Here is a 15,067-nt window from a genome sequence, read left to right on the forward strand (position 1 = left end):
TAAGTGCAACAGGAAGAAGAGCTGTCATCAACACATGGCAATCATGAGATTTCATCAAGTTGAAATTCATTTTCATGTCCTTCACCGACACTAGCCTCTTGAAGTTCGATGAGTAGCCTGAAGGTACTTTCAAACCATGCAAAAACTCACAGAATTCTTTTCTCTCTGTCTTTGACAAGGTGGTTGCAGCGACGGGAAGGTCTATCCCCGTGTCTGTTTCCTCTGCATAGAGCTCCGGCCTAATGCCCATATCTTTAAGATCCTCCCTTGCATTTTTATGATCTTTTCCTTTCAACTTCTATTGCAGCAATGTTCCACAAACGCTTTCACACACATTCTTCTTGACGTGCATGTTGTCAATCGAATGACGCACATCCAACAGCTCCCAATACTCTAGCTCCCATAGAATTGATTTCTTGTTCCAAATTCCTTTCCCATCTTCTTCTTCTTCACCATCTCGTTTCTTTCTCTTGCCAAGGATTTTTTCAGTCATTTTGGGTAACTTCTTGATAGTTTTGATGTCCTTGACTTGCAAGAGGACCAGATTTCCAGTCACATGCAGAGGCGCCGCTCGATTCTCCTTTTTCCCATTAAACTGACAATCCATGTCCCGGTAGGGATGTTTCTTGCTGAGGAAACGACGGTGCCCCATAAATGCGAATTTCTTTGAATTTCTTAGCCACAATGAGCAAGTTTCTTCCAAACAGTGTGGGCAAGCTGCACCTTTCCTTTTACTCTGGCTGGAGAGGTTGCGATGAGCCGGGTTGTCGTTGATGGTGGTGAACAACATGGCGTGCAATGTGAACTCCTCACGCCCGAACTCATCCCAAACCTCCTTCACACCAGGCTTCCAAAGTGTCTTCAAGTCATCAACTAGTGGCCTCAAGTAGACATCAATACGGTCGCCAGGTTGCTTTGCCCCAGAGACCAATATTGTCAGCATCATGTATTTCCGTTTCTTGCATAGCCAGGGTGGAAGGTTGCACATTGACAGCACGACAGGCCAGATACTATGTGTAGAACTCTGGTTACCGAATGGGTTATCGCCATCTGTGCTCATAGCGAACCGAAGGTTTCTGCAATCATCAGCAAACCACTTAAAGTGGGAATCAATGTTACCCCATTGTGCTGCATCTGCGGGGTGCGTAAGCTTGTCATTTTCCTTCTTTCGGCCTTCCTTATGCCAACGCAAGAGTTGGGCCTCCTTTCTTGTGGCGAACCATCTTTTCAACCGGGGAATGACGGGAAAAATACCATGCCACCCTCACAGGACCCCCTCTGTTAACCTTCTTCTTGCCTCTGATCTCCACGGGCACGTTCCCGTCATCAGCATTATCATCTCCACCATCTTTTTTCCACTTGTACCGATCACACCCACATTTGGGGCACTTGTCAAGGTCTGCATAATCTCCACGGAACAATACACAACTGTTCTTGCATGCCTGAATTTTTTCGACTTCTATTCCCAGAGGACAGATTATCTTCTTTGCCTCATAGACAGACTCGGCTACTTGGTTTCCCTCAGGTAGCATGTCTCTAAGCACATCCAATAGTTGTTTGAAACTTTTGTTGCTCCAATCATGATCTGCCTTAAGCTGCAAAAGTTTTAGATCACCAGAAAGGCGAGAGTACTTCTGGCAACCAGGATAGAGGGGTTTCTTTGAATATTCGATGAACTGCTTCAGCCTCGCTAATTCAGAAGTTGTGTACACTCCTTGAAACTCAACATCCCGCACCATTTGATCAACATTGTGCACACGTTGCAACACCTCACCATCATCGAAGCCCGTAACTTCTTGATCAGTCATATCATCAGGCCTCATCACAAAGGGTGGGAATGGTTCATTTTCCTCAAAAACTCCACCTTCATCAAGAGCTTCATCATGGCATCGCGCTGCCCCTTCATTAAGGCCTTGAGCATGGTGTCGCGCTTCACCTTCATTTAGGCATCCTGCTTCGACTTCATTAAGGCCTTCCTCACCATGTTTGTTCCAACACGTGTAATTTTTTGTGAAACCACGTGTGATCAAATGATGAAAAATTTTGTCCCGTTATCCGAACTTCTTCTGGTTGAGACAATCTATAAGGGGCAATACATTGTCTGAAGACCACGGTTTCTCATATCCGCCTCTGCTTGACCTAGAAAACCATTGACCCCGGTTATGAAATTGTCCCAATCTCGGGGCTGTCTGTACATCCAAGCCCGATCAGCAGCCACCATCTACAAGTTCAATGAACAAGGGCAATTTCCATACATCAAATGAGCATAATTCATCACCAAAACCGATGAGTAAGAGGATTAGGATAGCAAAGTTCAATAAAAGGGGGCAATTTCCACCTTGAGGAGGAATGTCTACGAGGCGAGCGCGCCCGAGGAGGAGGCGGCGTCGCGGCCGCAGCGATGAAGTGGAAGAAGGGCTGCTGCTTTGGAGGACGGTGACGGCGCGGAGGACACCGCGGTCGACGTCCGCCGGCACCTTCGGTGATGCCGGCGCAGAGGCAGCAGCAGCAAGACACGTCCAACAGCAGCACCGCCACGCTCCAGCTTGACGGCGGTGGAGGAGAGCGCGGCCGAGGAGGCGCCGGTCGCGGTGACGGCGCGGGAGGACGCCCACCGGCTGCTGCGCCAGTGACTTCGATAATGGGCATCAACGGATCACACAAGTAACACCGCTCTATCGGTAACGGGCATCAAATGTTCATCAGTAACGCGCATTACTACAAGCGACAGTTAGGTACGATCACTGCCCTATCTGTAACGGTCCTTAAACGACCATTACCGATACAACAGTGATCGGTAACGGATATTAAGAGACCGTTACCGATAGTACACTTTTTGTAACGGACGCACTTTAACGACCGTTACAACATTTTAATATAACGGGCCTTTAATACGCCTGTTACCAGAAGTCCTCATCGGTAACGGGCGTTGTGGTGGCTAGTTCGGGGTCAAGCCTGCCGCGCTTATGGGTAACAGGTGCCAAATAACAACCGTTAAAGATTATTGCGAGTTGTAACGGGCCACGAGAGTCTGTTACAGCTACAAATGTTACGTGACCGATCTGAGGTTTCCACGTGGTGTTGGAAAAGGACCCACTGCCGCCAAAATCCAACCCTTCCCTGTGGACCACTGTGCTGACGACCGTACGAAGCCGTGTGGCGGCCAACCTCATCCCCCGGCTGCCCGCGTCCCTTCGGCACCATCACCTCGCCTGCAATCCCGGCGGGACGGCTCGCGCGGCACGAGGGGGGCGGCACTTGGATTCCCACGTGTTCCACCCACCAAGTCAGCAGCAGGCCACCCGCGGCGCGCCGCGTGCTCCCCCCGCCCCCGGCCACCATTTAACAGTTGGACTCCGCACCAGACGCCGATCCCCACCACCGCCACGGTCTCCTAACCTCCACCCTCCCCACGCACCCCCAAGCCGCTTCCCTTCCCCTGTTCCCATCCTCCGCTCGCTAGCTAGCGCACAGCACCCTGCGGTTGCGGCCGGCGCGCAGGCAAGATGGACAGCGCCGACGTCGCCGCGGCGCCGTTCGGCTCGTGGGCGTCGATCCGGGGGTACTTCACCCCGGCGACGCTCTTCCTCGTCGTCAACCTCGTCATCGGCACCATCGCGCTCACCTCCCGCGCCACCCAGCAGCGCCGCCGCCGGGAGCACCACAACTACCACGACGACGGCCACTACCACCACCAGGAACCGCTGCACCCGCATCAGCAGCCGGCGTACGGCGACCACTACTACCCGCAGCAGCAGGACACTCTGTACGCGACGCCGCCCGCGCCCGCGCCGCTCGCCCGCACGTCCTCCGTCCTGGACCGGCTCAGGTCGTTCGGCCTCTACCGCTTCCGCTCCGGCGACTTCCCGCCCGAGTACGGCGCCGCGGCGGGGGCCAACCACGCGCAGGACGCGTTCGCTCCGGTGGAGCAAGAGACGGCGACGGCGACGCAGCAGGCGCACTACGCCAGGAGCCGGTCGGACCCGTCGCCCGCGCGGGAGGAGAGGAGGCCGGCGTCGACGGTGAAGAAGTCGGGCGCGAAGGTGAGGAAGGCGCAGGTGGCCCGGGAGCCAGCGAGGGTGGTCGAGGCGGTCGCCGAGGACGACTCCGTGGACGCGAGGGCGGAGGTGTTCACTGCAAGTTTCAGGCGGGAACCGTCGCCGCTGCAGCAGGAGTACCACTACCAGGAAGAGTACGTTCCGCCTCCGGCGCGGGCGCGGGCGTTGGCGCCGGCACCTGCCCCGCTGGCGCGCACGTCGTCCGTCATGGACCGCCTCCGCTCACTGGGCCTCTACGGCTTCCTCGCACCAGAGCAACCCGCCGCCGCGGCGATGCCAGCAAGCGCACCGGCGGCGGCGGTCGAGAAGAAGCAAGCGCAGTCGCACTACGACAGGAGCCGGTCCGAGCCGGCGTGGGAGCAGGGTAGTAATAAGGAGAAGAAGCAAGAGGCCAAGTCGAAAATAGCCAAGTCGAGCTCGGAAACGAGGAAGGCCGCCGCTCCGAGCCGGGTGGAGGCGGCCTTAGCCGGCGAGAGCGTGGACGTGAGGGCGGAGGCGTTCATCGACAGCTTCAGGCAGCAGCAAGCGCAGCACCACCGCGAAGACGAGTACGTCCCGCCTCCGGCGCCCGCGCCGCTGTCGCGCGCGCCGTCCGTGCTGGAGCGCCTCCGCTCGTTCAGCCTCTACCGCTTCCGCTCCGGCGACCTTGGCCCGGACCTCCCTGCCGCCGCCGCGGAGTCGACGCCCCCGGCCGCGGACGAGAAGAAGCAGGCGGCGGCGCACTACGGGCGGAGCCGGTCGGAGCCGGCGCCGGAGCAGGGCAAGAAGGAGCCGAGGATGAGCAAGTCGAGCTCCGTCGTCGTGGAGGAGGAGAAGCCGACGGCGGAGGCGGACCAGGGCGTCGACGCGCGGGCCGACGACTTCATCAACAAGTTCAGGCAGCAGCTGCAGCTGCAGCGGCTCAACTCGCTGCTCAACTACAAGGAGATGCTCAACCGCGGCGGCGAGCAGTAGCTCTCGCCTGCGAGGACGGAGGAGGTGATCGAGGAGTTTCCATTCCGCCATGCAGGAATCGGCTAGCTAGCTTCTGGGTAGGATCCAGATATTACTACTAAAAATATGTTCGGGTCAGCGATCACTGGAGTGTGAGTTATACAATGGTGAGTTTGTTTTTGGACTGTTAAATTGCTTGTAAGAACTGCTAGTTTTTTATAAAAAAATTGAACCTCCTGAAAATTATCCGATTAGAATCTCATTCTGGTGCAGTTCATCGTTGCCTGGATAGTAGGCGTTGATGAGTGAACAGTGATCTAAGTGCAGTGGCGTTTCTGGTGGTTGGGACGTTCGGACGTCAGAGAGCCCCTCTGCATCGCTCATCTTCCCGGCGACCTTGACCTCGAGAGTTAACAAGCGTGGAGCAGGTACGGGATCATGGGCGTGCACGGATCTCGCGCGGTGGCCCATGATGCTTCTTCCTTCCAGGATAAAACGATGGCGATGATGCCCGTGCTGCCGTGCACGGAGTAGTAGAAACGAGGCTGGATCCCTCCCCCCACTCTGGACGGAGCCTTCTCTGAAAATGGCATAGCATGTTAGCATCGCTCTGAACAGTGAATGCAGTGCATGCTGTATGTATCGCGTCCGGTCGTTCAGCGACGACGTGGACGTGGCTTTCCAGGATGCGCCGCGAGACAGCCTGCGGGTTGCCTACTTTGTGTGCCTCGCCTGCAGTGTAACGCATTTCAACCTTCCAACGCTGATGGATGAAAGGTACAGTACATGCCTTTGCCTAATTGCCTTTTGTTGCGGCTCTTTCACCTTTTTTTTTCTTCTTCTTCTTGAGACGAGAGACGTAGCTCGCCAGGTCCCGAAATCCGATCGGTCACCGTCGATGCCCTCCAGCCTCCAACCGCTCCACTGACCATGCTTCGCTGCTGTCCGTGACGTAACCAGGACATGGCCATGGGTTAGCAGTGTCCTCAGTGATTTCTGCAACAGAGTTGACTGCTCCAGTAGATCTCGCCCGTCAACGGGCTTTCTCACAACCGCCTCAAGGAACGCACCACCGCGGGATCGGATCGCTCGCCGCCGGAGCCTCGCCATCGATCCCCATGATCCCAGGTCGCTGTCCCCCGGAAACCGCCACCCGCGACGCGACGCGCCTGTCCTGGTCGGTTCCGTTCATCCTGCCGACCTCCTGAAACCCACACCCCCACGACCACGAGTCCACGAGCATATTCTTCCAGGTTCCAGCCGCCGTTGCCGCGACCACACCCCCACGGTGGCTTAGCTTCTACGCTGGATTACAAGAAAAAGCAAAACGAAGAAAAGAAAAAGAAAAAGACTTGTACGCTGGCCGGATGTGAGCGAGCGAGCGAGCTAGCCGGGGCGACACCGGCCACCGAGGCGAAGACACGCGCGAGGCGCGACGCCGCCCCCGGTCGCCGCCCGTCGCTCTCCGACACGGCGACACGAGCGAGTCGAGCCGGAGGCGTCAGCCTCTTTGTCCCCGCGAGCGGCCGGAGCGCGCCCGGCCGGGCAGGCAGATTGGCCTCTTTGTGTTTGCGACACGCGAGGAGCACTGGGCAGCAGTACCAGGTCTCTTGGACGCCTCTGAATTTCCACCGGTGGGTCTGGTGCCGCGACGCGAAGGAAAGGGTTTCGCGAAGCGGCTGGCGATGCAGACGCCGCTCCTCCACGACTCCACGCTTACCTCACGGATTCTTCCAGGATGACGGCCGGCGCCCTGATCTCAGCCTCACTCCGTTCCAACGCCTTCCGATTTCTCCTTGGCCCGCGCGCTCTGGCGCTCGGTGCCCTCCTCCTGCTCCCGACGTCCTCATCCAGTCATCCTCATCCTCACGGATGGAGGGCGAAGGCACTTGCACGCCCTCTGGCGAACCCCAGTGACGTCCCGCGCCACAGAAGCGCGCCGAGGTCTCGAAGGTTGAAGATGTGGAGACCGGAGCTAATAGCTGACAAGCCTCGTGTAGCAAGGAGGGGACGTAGATCAGTTTGGAGCTAGCTGATCGACGCGCAATCTCTCGTTCTCGCTGAACAAACGAGTGATCCGTTGGAGTGGGATTCGGCGTCGTAAAGCTAGCTCGATCCCGAAATTTCGTTGGGCCTGGGCATTGGGCTGTCGTTGCTTCAGGCCCAGTCCAACGAGTAGTTTTATAATTTATAAAATTATATTATAGCTATTTTTTAATAAAATAAATTCCTAATCCGTTGCCCGGCTGCGCGGCGAAATTGGCCTTGCGCGTCTGATTTAGTTGCGAGTTGCAAACAGGATGATGATGATGATGTCATACATTAATCTAGCCGAGAACGGCTTCCGCAAGCTCAAATGGGAAATCGAAGACGGCAGTTCTTTGTCCAATTTACCCCATAAACTATATTAGTGGTCCAATTTACTCTTTAATAAGATTTATCTTTTTATTTATCTACGCACAAGCGAAGTCTTGAGTTAAAATATTGCAGAATGATAGGGAACATCATAACATATTTAAGAAAAATATATCAAGAATTTTTCATCATTACTTCGATAGGGTATGATATTTAATAATAAATTAGCCCTTATGATACAAAATTTTAGAAAATAATGACGAAAAAAATATAATGTTTTTTAAATATATTAGATGCCCACTACAACCATGCAAAATCTTAAATTAAGATTCCACTTGTATATAGAGAAAATAAAAAAGATAAAATATATTACGAGGTAAATTGAACCAAATAATATAATTTAGGGGTCAAATTGAACCAAGTGATGGTTAAGTGATAGTTAAGGGGTTATCAAGACTTTGGCCTTATTTGAAGGGAGTAATTTAGACTTTACCTATTTTTTAAGCTGACGTCATATTTCCTCTACAACCAAGTTAGATTTCGTGAGATTATTATTGTCCTTTCGTCCAAACTAAAGCAGATAAGCTCAGAGCTAGCAAGAGTGCAAGACTTCAGATCACAATCCAGGAGCTGGCGGCTTGCAGCCAGGTATGTGGTGGCGAGGGATCAAACGACAGAGACAGGGTGCCGGTGGACACCGTGGTTACCATCAGCTTCAGCGTCTAGGCGACTGAAACGATGACCGCTCTTATTGAGCAGGACCAAAAACGGAATGACAAGTTTATGGGTCCCATATATGAGAAGCTTGCCAAACTAGAGCAACATACGCTAACATCGCTAACATCACCAGTGCTAACAACAACTCAGAAATCAGCTGAACGGGTACAATTTTGATCTCACAGTTACCTTTACATACATGACATACATTACAAATACAAAACCGAACCAAATATCACGACCATGATAAGATTCCAGGTCCGCCCAGACGATGCACAGCAGATAGCCAGAGACACAGCATGCACATCTTCTAGCCACGAAAGCAGATTCCTGCAAGACAGACCATCCGAAATCTGAACTGACTTCCACCAAGGCCGGAACTGACCTATTTTGTTCATCTTCATCTCTAGATGTAAGCCTGAAAGTGCTGCAAGATTCAAAAATATTGTAAAACTCAATCTTTTGCGCTGAAATGGTAACTAAATAACCGGAAAAATGGTGTGTTTAAATTCAGTATGATGATATGGCATTACAGGGTTGTTTGACTAATGAAATGTTTCCATCGGCTATTTGAACAGCATTATCAGTCTGATCCCTTCAATTTCCTAGGCCTCTTGGATTGGGGTGGTGACGGAGGCGCATCTATAAATCTTCCAGTGTTCTGGCAAAAATGATTTGAGATGAAGTCTTGACATAGTTAAAACATATATAAGATGAATCGAACTTATATAGTTCCATGTAGTAGATGATACTAGATTTCCAACAAATCCTCTGTAGTCTAAAGTAGAAACTGTAGAAATAGTAAGGATGCATCAATTCAAAGGCATTCATATACTAAAAAACAAAGTACAGTTTAATAGCAGAAATAAAGAAAAGAAACAGCAAACCTTCCGCTTGTGATCCCGTTTGCCTGCTCTTTCACCTGTGGTCACATGAAGCAGGGTCATGTGAAATATTAATAAAGTACAAGCTCTCATATTCAAGAGGGGCAGAGTACGTAAACCAAGTGTCTGCTTTTAACTACCTGTAAACCCAACTGTATCAGGGACGAAGGGACGATCAATATCTCTATTAGAACGCTGCAGTAAATACAATAATTGTTAAGTAGAAAGCAAAAAAAGAACATTGATGTCTTGATGATGCCCAGGGAGCATAACTATTACAGAGAAAAGCGAGAAACATTATTCGCTTTGCGCTAGACATTCTTTCCTTCTTTGTTTTTGAGATGGTCCCACTAGATATTTGAACCTTTTTAAGATAGTCCCACTAGATATGTTATCAACATTTTTGCACGCTCCCTTTCAGACTTCACTAAGCTCTTCATATCATAACTTCTACTAAAGGAACTACTTGTTACAGCCACCAGCCGCTGCAACATGTTTCAGAAGAGGAAGCCTACTTGCATTAAAACATATATTACCTTAGGCGTGCTTGGTGCCTCCGTGAAGGAACTTTCTCGGTTAGCTGAAACTTCTGCCTCTTTATTTTGCAGCTATTATATAAACCCAAAAGAGAACAGTTAGGTGAAGGGAAAAAGCTTAACACAAATAATTTTTTTACAGATACTATCAGTTATATTCTATTTGGTGTAATTCAACGGGCGGTTCCAAAAAAAGATCATAAATTGAGAATCAACACTTTTGTGACCTAAATAGAATAAAAGCATATGCTAAATGCTAAAGAACCTGGAATCTAACAGTATTAAAACAAGTACCTGCTTCTGTAAGTTAAGCAATGTGAGTATCTCGTTCCGCAATTCAAGATGTTCTATACAAACTGCTTTTGTTGGAACCTTAGGCTTCAAATTCACCTACAAAAATAAAAAGACACTTGCTCAAATACATTTATGCTATACACGATTTAGTCATGTGCGCATAAAGTATAAGACAAACCCCTAGATCTTGTAGTGTCTGATCAACCCTTTTGATAACTCTAAGGCCAGCTGAAGCACTTGCTGCTTGGACCATTTGGTCAAGCGCATGGGTTCTCAAATACACTCGAAGCTGAAAGAGAAAGTATAGAAATCAAATGCATAGAAAAGAAAATTATGAAGATAGAAGTATATGGTTCATTAATAGACACTAAGAGCAGCCATCTTTGACAGAATGGATGGAACTCACTATTATATTCAAAAAAATTTAAAAAGGACCTATTTATGTAACATTTAACATTTGAAAGGAAGCATAGATCGCTTATTTCCATGAGAATGCAAGTGGAATGGTTAAGAGTTGCACTAGCCAACTACTAGAACAATAATACAGTTCTAGCGTGCAAATGCATTCTTTCTCTACCTGATTATCATGGACATGCCGTGCCATAGAGCCATAGAATGCGGCAAAAAACAGATTTACAAATATGGCAGGTTAAAATATAGCTAATCTGTGCCTTTCAACACAACATCAGCACTTTTAATGGAAACATGAATAAATGCCACTGTGATGTATGCATTTTAAAAAATGTCACTGGTTGTGCGATTGATATCCGAGGCCCAACACATGGCATTTATCCGAATTTCACTGCCTCAGTGGGATAAAATATTCATGTAACCTCACATCCTCAGTGTCCACTGGTATCTCAGATAGATAAACTGAATCTGGAATGTAAGTTGATACATTCTCTTTCAGAAATTCATGAATGGTGGTTGCACAGATGCATTGACCATGATAAGCTGAATTTAGGAGTTGAGATTTAGATGAGCACAGCAAATGAAATGTCAACTAATCAACTATAAGAATTAACCCGAAATAGCTTCAGAATTACCGTTCGTAGTGAATTAGGTATGGAGCTGTTCGCTGCTGTATTTGGATGTGTTAATGGAGGATGAGTGCTGCTCAAGGGAGATACACCATCAACAGGAACCATAGCATTATCAGAGCTCGAAGGCATGCCAGCTTCGTCCACAGTCTACAAAGTATCAAACAATTAAGCATCTGGGAATTCAAAGCATTAACATCAAGCAGAATCCACTTATCTCTTGAAACTAAAACGATTGAAATAATAAAGGGAGTTAATGAAAAATACTGCACCTGAACATCGGCATAAACCTGAAGTGCCCAAATGGTAAAAGTGCTATTCAATTGAACACATAATGAAAATCTAAATGATTTTCCATTTAGTTCTTCACAAAAAGAAAAGAAATACTTATCCCATAAATACCATATAGATTATTATTAATGCCCATTGCCTAAGATTACTTTTTTTGTTTGTTATTCGGAAATGCAGAATCACAGGCATTGGTCACTCACTTTGCTAGCAGCACGAGATTCCATAATGCGTTTTGCTTCTGCCAAAGTCTGAAAAGGTAGCACATGGCAGTCAGATACGCAACAATGGTAAATGATACACCGAAAAATTCGGCTACTTTCTCACCTCAGCATCCTTTTTTTCTTGCTGTTTAGTTTGGGAGAGAAGTGCTGATAATGCACGCTTCCTCTCAGTCTCATGAGCAGCATCATAGCTATCCTGAGAACAAATACAGTAAACATATATGTCACTACAGGACAAATTTATTAGAGTACTCAATTTATTATAACAATGAATTAGTTATTTTTAAGAAGGGGAGAGAATTAAGCACTACCTTCACAAGGGGATTCCCAGAAACATCATCAAATGATCGAGCCCTGTGAATTAGAAGAGACCGAGAAACTGCAAAAAATAAAGACAATGATTATAGAGGTAAAGAGGATAAGACATAAATTGAAGTGGTGGAAATACAACTAGATTCTGCATACATGCGTATCATTAGCAAATGATTGAATAGGTGAATAATAAGCCATGATGCCACCAAACTTCTGGTAACATTAAATAATACAAAGAAAGGCGTGCTTAGACAAGTTTACAGCAGAACAAATGCAATGCCATGCTTAGAAATTTTATTCATCGATTTAACAGAAGTAAAAAGAAGTTATAAAAGGATGGTTTCGAAGATATATGATAAAGGATGGTGTGCAAAAATCTTCCTCGTATGATTAAAAAGTTACTGAACACACTGACGAGTAATTATTTGTAAATTGAATGACAGATAGAATAACCAAACATACATCACCAATGTTGGCCTCCTGAGCATATAATTGCTTCCAATATTCAGCAGGACCAAAATCCTTCGGTCTAATGCATATATAAAACATAGAAGGCTAGACATGGGAGAATTTCAAAAGCGGATATATCTGACCACCAAGATATCAATATTAAATTACCAGAATAGTAACGGCTCTTCAGATCTTCCACACTGCGAGACGTAGGAAACCTGTCTGCTACTACTATGAAACGAAGGTCAAACCGTTCACATAATTCAAATAGCTGATCTGTTTCCTCCCTGCTCCAAGCCTGAAATAGCCACACCAAACATTTCTTTTAGAACTTCGGAATGAGCAGTGAACAAAAAAGCATTGTGAAAATTCAACACCCTAAAAATCAAAAGGTTTATGAATATCCAAAATGACCACTGACCAAAATCACACATATGGTCCTAACATAATGGTTAATGATTAAACCAAGAGGCCTTCAGCAAAGAGGTCCTACCACCGCAAAACTTCTTTTCTGTTTGTAAGTTCTGTAATTAAATAGTATGCATATTTAAAATATCTGATGGTGTTCAAAAGCAGAATATGAAAGCTTTCATTTATGAATTGAAATACTCCGAAAGACTTTCACAGGGATGGGTGTTACCCCTACCGGATCAATTGGGGTAGGGCCACTGCTAAATATGAATTATATGTTAACAAGCATGGCGTGCTAACAAAGACACATGCAGTAGCTTGGTAAAATCAGCACATGTTTATATCAAACAGATGTCTAGAATTTAGAATATAAGCATGCAAAAGTTGTTCAGATGGGAAAGAGAGCTACAGTAATTCACCGCTAGTAATACTATAGCTCCAAAACACATAACATTAACATTTGCAAAAGGCTAGATTCGCTCATTCCTGGATCTTAACTGTGGATAGTGCAAAAATACTAAATATCACGCAAATAAATTGGATGCTAAATTTCGGACTTTTATTTTAACTAGTACCTACAGGATCAATTAAATACTTCTCGTACTCCTCATCCGTGTATTTATGAACATCCACTTTCTGCAAAAAGAAAAGATAAATAAAAGGCAGAATAAGCCCCAGATTTTGCAAAGGGAAGGCTTGCTGCTCAATTGTACCTAACATAATATAGTTGTTACCTTGTTATATTTTGCAAACTGATAGTCACCAGTTGGTGGAACACCATTAACAACTCTAACCTGAATAATCAAATTGGTGAAGTACAGTTATTAAACAAGTCTTGTTATTTTTCAATATATCACATTAGTAAAGAATGAGATGCAGACCCAGTGATAGAGTTGAAGGTTGTCAGTTCGCGCAGAGGATGTGAAAGGTAACCACTGCCATGCTACCTGCATTACAACGGTATTGTTAAAACACCTACAGAGTCCCCTAGCTCCACTAGTGTCAAAGAACCAGATAACAGTGGTCATCTTCTGCATTCTATGAGAAGCCCACTGCAGGATGACTTACTTTGCTAGGGGACAACAAATGTAACATTTCACAAATATGTGGTAAAACTAATGCAAAAAACTTAACCAAACACAGTGTAAATGAATAGGTGCATAGAAAGTTGTATTTCTACATAAGCTCAACTTAACTGCAATTCTTACTGACTAAAAGCTATGATGTTCAGTTGCAGTCCAGGCTTCATTAAAAAAACATATTACATATTAACATATGTTAATATATTTAGTTTACGTGGCAAAAAAAATGACAGACAGTATTCATTTGATACAATGCACATGAAGAAATGTAATCTGCTAACATAAAGTTAGTTTTATTGGCAATTCAATTTGTGCATGAACTGCCCAGTATTTCAATTTCCCAAGTTCAATTACATAGGCAATGTACTCTTGATGCCAGTTCTCCCAATGGGCGTAGTTTTTGAATAGATAAACGCTCAAGCACAGTTCAGAGGTTACCCAATTTCTAACAGGTACGAGATGAATTGTGCTAGCTCACCTTCTCCTTCTCCGCAGCAGGCCGCCGCTTCAGGTGTGATGCCTCGACAGTCGGCATGAGCGGGGCCATTCCCACCCCTCCTGTGAGCGCATAGACCTAGATCACCAAGACATGTCAGCACTGCAGGCAAGCAGCGGCGACTAGAAAGCGGAGGGTGAAGAATGGCGGTACCTCGCGCGAGACGCCATCGGGCTTGCGCTGCGGCTCCTTGGGCGGCCGCGACTTCTTCTCCTGGGAGGACGAGAAGGGGGTCTTCGGGAGCCCGAGGATGTCCTTCGCGTCCATGTATACTGCCTCAGGAGGAGGGCGTCGGAGGAGAAAGTTAGGGTTAGGGTTTTGGTCAGCCCTACTGCGACATGGGAGGAGATGCGGGGGCCGCCTGGGTGTTTCGAGCTCGCGAGGCCGCGACGGAGAAAGCAAACGAAGCATTAACGGGTCAAGATGCGGGTGCAAACTCCAAAACCGTACCTGGTTTCCATTAACCCGTCAGCTCTAATTCTTAAAACAATGCTTCACCTCTGTTTTGAAAAGTTTCACACCAGTGCTGTACGTATCTCACGAAAAGAAAAATGTTCTGGGGTATAATGAAAATCACTAATTAGATGTTAACGTAGAAAACTAAGGGATAGAGATTGTATAATTGTTGCTAGACGATTTCGAATAATGTTATGTAGCGTTTGCTTCCTAACGGCAAATATATCATTATCTTGTTAGAATGCTTTAAAGATTTTTTTATTTTAATTGCTTAATTGATTTTGCTCTCGAACATAAATCTGCTCTCCACAGTAGATTTAAGTCGTAATCATCTTTGTTGTACCAAAATATAAATTGGTTTTGTGCATACTTTTATCTTTTTGCGTGGTAAAGTGCACTCTTCTCCAGAAATATAGCTAGAAATATAGAAGAAGCTATTGCTAAAGGTAATACGGTCAATTTATCCACATGGATTACACGTTTATCCAAGTTGCATCAAGTTATACTCCATTTGTATTGAAATGTACAAGT

General features: G+C 46.9%; 2 protein-coding genes across 2 annotated transcripts; one reads left to right on the forward strand and one right to left on the reverse strand.

Annotated features, from left to right (window-relative positions):
- The first annotated feature begins 3,298 nt into the window (after positions 1-3,298).
- LOC112884456 (serine/arginine repetitive matrix protein 1-like) lies at positions 3,299-5,245 on the forward strand. The gene has a single exon (XM_025949840.1). It carries the CDS (start codon positions 3,507-3,509, stop codon positions 5,010-5,012), a length of 1,506 nt encoding a protein of 501 aa, XP_025805625.1. The 5' UTR covers positions 3,299-3,506; the 3' UTR covers positions 5,013-5,245.
- A 2,824-nt stretch (positions 5,246-8,069) lies between these two features.
- Positions 8,070-14,470, reverse strand: LOC112884457 (SWR1-complex protein 4). Its single transcript, XM_025949841.1, has 17 exons — positions 14,234-14,470; positions 14,063-14,158; positions 13,384-13,449; positions 13,237-13,296; positions 13,082-13,138; positions 12,260-12,389; positions 11,641-11,708; positions 11,433-11,525; positions 11,309-11,356; positions 10,824-10,967; positions 9,956-10,066; positions 9,778-9,873; positions 9,484-9,555; positions 9,088-9,142; positions 8,951-8,985; positions 8,597-8,724; positions 8,070-8,490 (listed from the first exon to the last, which is right to left on the reverse strand). The coding sequence occupies exons 1-16, from the start codon at positions 14,345-14,347 to the stop codon at positions 8,647-8,649; spliced, it is 1,323 nt and encodes a 440-aa protein (XP_025805626.1). The 5' UTR covers positions 14,348-14,470; the 3' UTR covers positions 8,070-8,490; positions 8,597-8,646.
- Between the last annotated feature and the right edge of the window lie 597 nt (positions 14,471-15,067).

The sequence above is a fragment of the Panicum hallii genome, chromosome 3 (genome assembly GCF_002211085.1).
Source record: "Panicum hallii strain FIL2 chromosome 3, PHallii_v3.1, whole genome shotgun sequence".
NCBI lineage: Eukaryota > Viridiplantae > Streptophyta > Magnoliopsida > Poales > Poaceae > Panicum > Panicum hallii.

Coding starts and splice junctions, on each gene's coding strand:
- LOC112884456 (XM_025949840.1), top strand. CDS start 3,507: ATGGACAGCGCCGACGTCGCCGCGGCGCCGTTCGGCTCGTGGGCGTCG.
- LOC112884457 (XM_025949841.1), bottom strand. CDS start 14,347: ATGGACGCGAAGGACATCCTCGGGCTCCCGAAGACCCCCTTCTCGTCC. Junction 10,968..11,308: donor AATCTCGTGCTGCTAGCAAA/GTGAGTGACCAA, acceptor GATACTTTGTAG/ACTGTGGACGAAGCTGGCAT. Junction 9,556..9,777: donor TGCTTAACTTACAGAAGCAG/GTACTTGTTTTA, acceptor TTTATATAATAG/CTGCAAAATAAAGAGGCAGA.